Genomic DNA, 8571 nt, shown 5'->3' on the forward strand with positions numbered 1-8571 from the left:
CCCTCTCCCCTGGGATCTCCGCAAGTGATGTGAGGACTCTGAAACTTCACCTGAGCCTCCCTCGGCATATGGGTAAGTAGATAATGGGTGAATTTTCATTTTTGGGTGCACTATCCCTTTAAGGTAATCGTGCAAACATCAGTATATTCCTTTAATGTCAGAGTGCGTAAAAGTAAGCCAGAGCACTGACCACCTGCTGTTTTGTTGTTAAGAGATCATGTCTGCTGTCAATAAAGAGGATTTCTTATCAAAATATTACAAATTCGACTGAACAGCACAGCGCTTACACCCTTTGAGTTCCCTCTGGTCATGCTAGGTCCCACAGGGTCCTGCTGTGCACAAGTGGCACTTGAGACTTTATGAAAACATTACCTCTTTCACTTAGAGATCTCTTGGTCTCTGCTGTATCTGTTTAAGCTTCAGCCACACAGCAGACTTAATCCACCATCATAATCCCTCAGCAAGGCCTCTGACAGCAGGCCTGGGTGTGATGTTTACATATCATACGAGGGCTGCTGCTTACAAATTAGTCCCTTTGGTAGTATTGCTGGCTCTCTGATCTCAGTGGCCCTTGGCTAACTCCTGATTAAACATATGAGACTATCAGGTCCGTCGATCTGTAAAAAGCAGCACCAGTATGTCTGTCAGTCCCTTACGGATGGCCTTACTCATGTTAACATTCGTAGAGAGCAGCTGCTCCCTCTCCATGTCCCAGCAGCTTGGGGGGAAATGTTAAGTGTATAAAGTATGTATAAGTGATTATAGAGAATGTTCAAGTGCATAGAGATGAAACTGTATTGGAAATGTTCCGAGTGTTCAGTGTTTGAGAGTGTTTGGCTCTGTGTGATAAATGACAAGCAAGTTCATAACAGTGCAGTGTATTAATAATAAATCAACAAACCAAAATAAAACAGAGTGAATTTCAAGCAATGTGGAGTCCCTCGACAAACGACGTCTTGTGAAGAAAACGGCTTATTGTGCTGTGTATCAAACTATATATGACATATATAACATACAGTTTGATACTCAACATCTGAGCCATCTCCAAAACCCGGGACTCTCTGAGGCAGGGAGAGGATAGAACCTGAAATTGTAAACACAGAGCATACACAAAGCCCCGGCAAAGAATTCAATGTTGTTTCTGCACACAGCTTCTTATGTAACACAATGGAGTGACGCTATGATGCACTGACTGAATTTAATTCTGAAGTTAAACATGAAATACAAGATATACAACATCTTTACAGGAGTACAAAATAACAAAATTTTTGTTGTTGTTACCAGTTAAAACATATAAATTGTCAACACTCAAACAATAAAAGTCGAAAATAGAAACATTTTTGCATTTCTTGCTGAGAGTTAGATGAGAAGACTAATACTGATCTTACATCTGTATGGTGAATATGAAGCTGCAGTAGAGCCAGGAGATGGTTAGCTTAGCTTAGAATCAAGACAGGAAGCAGGGGGAAACAGCTAGCCTGCCTGTTGAAAGATACTAAAATCCACCGACTGGCACCTATAATTTTTAATATCCTATTTGTGTAATCAGTGCAAATATTGAAACCCCAACTTGTTGTTTTATTTGGCTTTTGGAAATGGTATGAATCAAACAAGAGTAATGTGTTAATTAGTGAATTTTGGCATCTGCAGACAGACGTTAGCTGGCTATGCTAGCTGTATAGGGCTGTACCCAGCTCAGAATCATGTCAGTCAAATTTGATTTGGCTTTTCAATACATGTGACTACTCTTTCTTTTTTCATATGAAAATTTAAAGTTTGAACAGGGTGACAGCAATGTTCACTTAGCATAGTAAACAAGCCAAATTAGCCCCTCGAGCTAATGCCTGCTAGCTACGCTAACAATGGGTCAGAAATGAGGAACACATTTTTTTTCCAACACTAGATATCAAACAGCCAGAGACTGTATCATTTGAGGTTGCTGCAAGCTGTAAACTCACTCCTTTTACGCAGAAGGCAGATGATAACATTATCTTGAAGCCTGAACGGGCAAAGCCTCTCTTCCCCCGGGCAGCTGCCTCCACCTCACCAAGGCTCATCCTGGGTCTGGGTCAGCAGCTGTCTCTACACTGGAGAGCATCGTAAAACTACTACTGTTTAATTACTGTTTTCCTATTTCAGGCTAACCAATTGGTTGCTGTAGCTTCATATTTACCCTACAGACATGAGAGTGATATCTTTCTTCTCATCTAACTCTCTGCAACTATTCCTTTATAAAAAAAAAAAAAAAAAACAATGTGTAAAATCTCAAAGTTCTACATCCTTACAAAGCTTATACAATTATAAAAATATATGATGTAACAATGTGTTGATATGACCTGAGTTTACAGTATCAGCTGTGTTCACTCATATAACATTTGGTGCATTTTTGCTGTCTCTGTGCTCTATGGAGCTAAATTTTCATTAGCTACAGGCCTTGATCGTATGGGTGTTTGGATGGATTGCAATCAATGAACTGACAAACTGCTGAAAAACCAATCTCTTGTAAAAGATTGCATAAGTCATAGAAGCTTAACTACTGTATATACAACTGCACATCATTCTTAAACAATCATATATGACTGTACAACGCAACAGGCAGTAGATTTTAGACCAATAAGAAAAAGATAAGCAACCGTGCTTATTGCTCTTTGTCCCTATCACTCTAATTTTGTACATTTGAAGAAAAAGGAAATTTTACTACCTGTTATCTTGTTACAGGCCAAACCTTTTGATACCAAACAAAAGAAATAAAACTATCTTCGTGTCAATGAAAGGTACACAAATCAGCAGTACACAGTCAGATTATTTTGTCATTATATACAGAAAATGTTTAGACTCTGAAACATCTTTTTTTTTAAAACAATATTGTCTGATTTGAAATTATCAGTATGTCAGAGTATGCATATTTTAGTCAGTTTAATCGAGGGATGCATTTCTTTCTCTTTTCTTCCCGGGGTTGAGGGGAGTTCTGCTTTGCCGGATTGAAAATTATGTCACTTGGCTTTGAACCCAGTCTTGGCTCACCCATCTACGCCTGGCACCAGGTAGTCGTCATCCCCCTCCACTAATTCTGGAGGTGGCGCTGTGTCGCTCTCAGGTGCGGTTTGTGGGGTTTCGTGGATTTCAGCCTCAGTCGCAGTGATTTCAGGGCCGGCTTCGATGTCGTCGTAATTCTCCTGTGGGTCGTCCACCTCATAGGTCACCCCATCTGTTTAGAAGAAAGACAGTTGTATGTTAAAATGTGCGTAGTTGAATTAACAACAATATAATTAGTCAAAGATCCGTATGCAAGTTCGTGAAAAAGATGTGATTCAACTGGTTCAAAACTTTCCTTCGCTTTGATTGAGGGCACCCTCACGCATGTAGTTGTCTCCTGAGGCACCAGAAGTGGCGACCTGAGAGGTCAGGTGCTGAGCCTCAAGCATGTCGTCAATATCATCGTAAGGTAAAGAGGAAGCGCTGTGCGCGTCGTTCTCTGTGATGACCTCTGGTAGGAATCCTGCACGAACGACAGCAACAGAACACCTTGCAAATACTTTCACACTGCCTCACATCTCAAATCACAAATAAACTCAATCATTAAAGATATTTTCATCATATCCCAAGTGCTTATTGTTACTTTGAAATCAAGTGTGAATGTGAGGGTAAGCCTTTAATTATCCTTAAGGAGAGATTCTCCTGTTGCAGCAACAATGAGACAAGCTAAAAAGTAAGACTACAGAGACAAAGAACCATACGAATGAAATTAATTTTTTTTTAAATGAAATAGGAGATTAATTAAAGCAATTAGAGAGGTGGCATTAAAAAAGTTATACACAGCAAATACATTGCGCAAATATTTGTGCACAAGAACTCCAGTAGTGCAACTCTGGCTGATGATGTGTGAGCTATATATATTATGAAGAATATGAATGAATAAAAGTACAAAATAATAAAATGAGTTATACAATGTTATATGTAATATATATAGAAGTAGATGTAATAAATATATTATACAGCAATTATTTGATAATCTGAAGTTTGTATCACAGAATATAACCAATATTTAGTTATATAAAAGCACAATGAGCAATACAGTTGTAATGTAGTATAATAAAATAATGCAATGTAAAATAAAATACTGTTACCACTTCTTATGCTACTATTCCCATAATAATAATTGAGGTGCAGCCCCTAATAAGGATTAACTCATTCAACAAATATATACAAATAAAATAAGTGCATGAATATGTTTTGAGACTCACTGCCACGACTCAAGTCTTCCATTTCATTCTCTTTGTCTGTGACATCCTCGTAGTCGCCACTTTCAAACTCCACTTCTTGTCTTGGCAACATTCTCGCTACATTAAAAAAAAAAGAAGAAGAAGAACATTAGACATTTACAGCTTTGTGACAAACAACTGTCTCACACTAATGTAGAAAAGGTGGAAAAACAGTTAGTACACAACACATGCATACATTAAACTTTTTTTACAGACTGTAACTGTTCCAGTTCTGTTCTTGCATTTTCCTTCATGTAATTATTATGGCACTGGTGTGCTACTATTTAAATTTAAGAAGCTTAAGAGCTGAAATATAAATGCTGGACAAAAGCAGCGGAGATATTGTTATTCAAATGGCCTGATACAGCATAAAGCAGTCAGAGTTTGACCGCATGCAGGAAGACTGGCCTCTTGTGGCAAAAGGCTCCAGTACACCTTTTTTTTTTTTTTTAAATTGACACCGGGATGATCAGGATGGTCAGATAGATAGATTGACAGAGTTGCTTTTCAGTTTGTTGGAACAATAGTTTTTCAAGGCAAGTCATTAACATTGAAGCAAATCGTCAATCAGTATTTAATTGTAACCAAATTAATAACAACTACCAGAGTAGGTGCAACAGAATAATGTACTCACATGAGAAATTCTTGCCTTTCTTGTTTTTCCTGACAATGTAGATTCGTAAAAATACAACAATCAGTATCACCAGAACCAGCAGAAATACCACTCCCAGGATAATGGGCACTGTGAAATAGTTTTCGGGTGGTTTTGGTGGGTCTCCCTCATAGCCTGAAATCAAACACAGTCACATTGTCATATCTGCATTTACTCAGAGTGGGATGCCACTTGATTCATCACGTTATTTTGTGCCACGCCAATCACATCAGAAATTAGATAAAGTTAAATAAGTTCAAATTGTACAGTTTACAGAAAAGGTGATTCCTATGCAAAACAACTGAATGAATATTTTAGGAACTAGCTTGACTTATTGGGAGAGGATTCATGGTTTTGGTTACCGTTGCAGTAGATCTCAGCTGGTATGGCGTTACACGTCTTGTACTTGACACAGTAATTGATGTCCTGGATGTCGTTGGTGTCGCAACTCAGTGTTGTTTCCAAGTTTTCCTTAAAATTATAGAGGCAGCATCGTCAGACAAATGAGTGGGACATCGTCAGAAAGCCCCTCAAGAAAGTGTGATACAAAGACTTACTTTGCTCTTGTTATCACTTCTCTTTGTGCTACTATTGTGACCACCACAATCTAAGCTTTGACACAGCTTCTCCTTCATTTCCTCGGGAAATGACGTCAGGGGACACACTTTTTCAGATTTGCCTCGATACGTCACTAAAATCTGACCTCCACACTTTTTTTTGGTGCTGAACTTGACATTGTTGTCTGTAAAATAAATAAATAAATATATATTCATTATTATCATAATTCAGCTTCAACTCTAGGTAGTGGTGTTTTAAGGATTTTTTTTTTATGAAATAGGCTTATCCACTTTCTAGTCTGGAGTTAAGTGATAAGATCCATAATGCTCTCATATGTGTCTGAAAAACATAAAACAGGAGATGGTTGGCTAAACTGAGCATGAAGACTGCATACAGAGGGAAAAGCTAACCTGGCTCTGTCCACAGGTACAAAAAGGAGAGTGTAAAAATTACAAGTTGTAGTTTTAAATTTCATTTTTCACACAGAATACACACTGCTTTTTATCTGGATGCTAAACTAGATTGACCATCTCCTGTCTGTAGCTGACATGAGAGTTACATCAGTCTTTTAATCTAACTCTCGGAAAGAAGAGCAAAAAGTGCATAAAGCTAAAGTGTCTAACTATTGCGGTAATACTGTATTCTATCCTGTATTTGAATAAATATCCTAAAAATATTTCACATTTAATTGATTATCAAGTCAATTCTTGATATTCTAATAAAATATATGAAATAAGAATCAAGAATTAAAGCCAAATAATTTAAAATAATAATCACACAGGGAGGATTAGATGAATACTTTGCATTGTTTTGATGGCACAAATAGCACATATACATATCTATATATATACATACTTACCAGTACAGGAAACATACACCACTTTTTTGTCACACTTTCCCATGAATCTCTTGCAATTGCCGAGTTTGTAATGGTTGCTCTCACAGCTGACATGGTAGTAATCCATATTTGAAAGAGGAGGTCTGGGCTTCAGGCTGGGGGCACCAGTAATGGCATTGCCACATTCCTGTTGGCAAACCAACTGTGAGTCTGTGTCTGTCCAGGTACTGCTGCAAACCTCACGGCCGTTTATCATCACTTCACCATGACACTGCCCCGAAAGGGTGACCTTGGGCTCATCTAGAAAGAAAAGCAATAAAACAACAAGATCAAAGTTGTGGTTTTCTGGTTTAAATATTCGGCAGAGTATCTGTGTTCTCAAGGTTCTGTGTTCCGCAGCTTAAAATCCTCCTAATATGACCAATTAAAGAGAAATTTCAAAGGGTTTCATACTCTTAGCAATAGCAATTTTTTTTTCCCTTGGACAAATGTTCAGTGTATGTTTCCCTGAATCAGCATGTTGAAATCACCCACCTATCAGATGCTGTGTTAGAATTTCTCTTTATCCGTCATTTTGATGAAAAGGGTTGTAAAAATTCTGTCATGTGCTTCATTTTTGATTTGATAATTTTCATTTTTAATCATTTAGATACAGGAAATACTTATAGATCATGCATTTATAAGCAGGTGTGTAGTGCACTTTGTTGAACTACCACAGTACACCTACGATGCTTGTGTCCGTGCACGCACATGGCTTGTTTTTAAGGACATATAACCATTGTTCTTAAGATAAAAAAGTTTACACACGAGTGACCGTAACTATAAAATGAAGGGATGTTTTGATGCCTTGTAATCTTTACGAGTTAACAGTTCGCTTGTTATAGACTGAGAAAAAATAATTTAGCCTCATTCACCATGCCACTCAAAGGCTGCCAGCAGCTACTGGAAGCTTTTAAGGTGGAATGTTTTCTTGCATATTATTTACTGCAATACTTGACGGTCGGGAATCAACACAACTTAAAAGTCAATATGATTCCATTTGTTTTTATTGTCCTTCTTGTATGATATAGCCTAGCTATATCTCCAAGCATCAAAAAAATGTATACGATTTCAACCGCATGACGCAATTATTCTATTTGCTCTACTGGAGAAAAAACGGACATGTAGCGATCATAGACTGTAAAAATAATGCACGTGGCTACCGTGATGTCACCTATTGGGTGGTGGACTACTGTTTGGTCGCTGTCAATGAATTTTTGGAGCCAGAAGGGACCACATGTAGGTGAGAGGCTTGAGATGTGGAGGACCAAGGGGTGGATCTGACTGAGAAGCTGAGGACACTGTTGGCAGACACCCTGGCCCTTGATTATGGGTAACTTAAAGCCTCATTAACATTTGAACGGATTACTTATTTAAAAATTCAGCCCCATACAGTTGTCTTGATGGGAGAAATTAGCTATAGGGACCAAAACTGTTTTGTTTTTTTTGTACCAAAATTGTTTATTTCTGCTGTCTATAGCAATTAACTTGCTACTGGAGCCAGCCATAAGCAGCCATTTTTTTTGGCTCTTCCATGTTGGCTTAATTTTTTTAGCCACAGAGGTTGCTGCTTGGTAGGGGTACAGCCTGCCAGTGCAATGGCTAAAGCCAGTTAGACAATGAGGTCATGCGGGTGAGATCGAAGACAAGACTAGACAATAGCTAAATAAAATGCAGAGGCCACCAACTGGACAGGGGTGTAAACTTCTTAAAAGATACTGTGCATCGCCCTCAGTGTTCTAATGCCACTTACAGCTTCTAGCCTATCTACTTACCCTAACCCCTTGAAACCTTACAGTTTTCTTAACTTTTGACATTGATATCTCCACAGTGGCTGAATGAATAATGACAATGATGACAATGTAAGTTTACGTCATGAAAAATACATAACTATTTATAAATCTTTAAATCTTTAAATTGCTACAAAGACAAATGTAAAGATGTGTTATATTAAGGGAATATGGAGATGGGGAAAATAGGACCTTGAACGCAGGGATGTCTCCCAAATGCTCTCGCCCATAACACCCTGAAAATGTATTATTATCTTACTATATAATGACAAAAACTCTGTCTGTCTGGGTGTGTCTGTGTGTCTGTTCCACGTTTTTCTCCTCACTGACTTGGTCAATCCATGTGAAATTTGGTACAGTGGTAGAGGGTCATGGGAGGATGCGAATGAAGCAATATTACATCAATTGGCCAAAGGGGGGCGCTATAGCAAC

The 8571-nt window shown here is 38.2% G+C and overlaps 1 protein-coding gene across 1 annotated transcript in view; it reads right to left on the minus strand.

Annotated features, from left to right (window-relative positions):
• Positions 1 to 2218: 2218 nt before the first annotated feature.
• The window catches only part of LOC126403389 (antigen WC1.1), a 20652-nt gene continuing 14299 nt past the window's right edge, over positions 2219 to 8571 (minus strand). The window contains exons 13-19 of the mRNA XM_050066021.1: positions 6332 to 6610; positions 5472 to 5656; positions 5277 to 5385; positions 4897 to 5049; positions 4245 to 4340; positions 3332 to 3499; positions 2219 to 3208 (exon numbers count right to left, since the gene is read on the minus strand). Coding sequence (XP_049921978.1) covers positions 3021 to 3208; positions 3332 to 3499; positions 4245 to 4340; positions 4897 to 5049; positions 5277 to 5385; positions 5472 to 5656; positions 6332 to 6610 — 1178 coding nt within the window. The 3' untranslated portion in view covers positions 2219 to 3020. The remainder of the gene's footprint in view (positions 3209 to 3331; positions 3500 to 4244; positions 4341 to 4896; positions 5050 to 5276; positions 5386 to 5471; positions 5657 to 6331; positions 6611 to 8571) is intronic.

Source organism: Epinephelus moara, chromosome 16 (assembly GCF_006386435.1).
Source record: "Epinephelus moara isolate mb chromosome 16, YSFRI_EMoa_1.0, whole genome shotgun sequence".
Classification (NCBI taxonomy): domain Eukaryota; kingdom Metazoa; phylum Chordata; class Actinopteri; order Perciformes; family Serranidae; genus Epinephelus; species Epinephelus moara.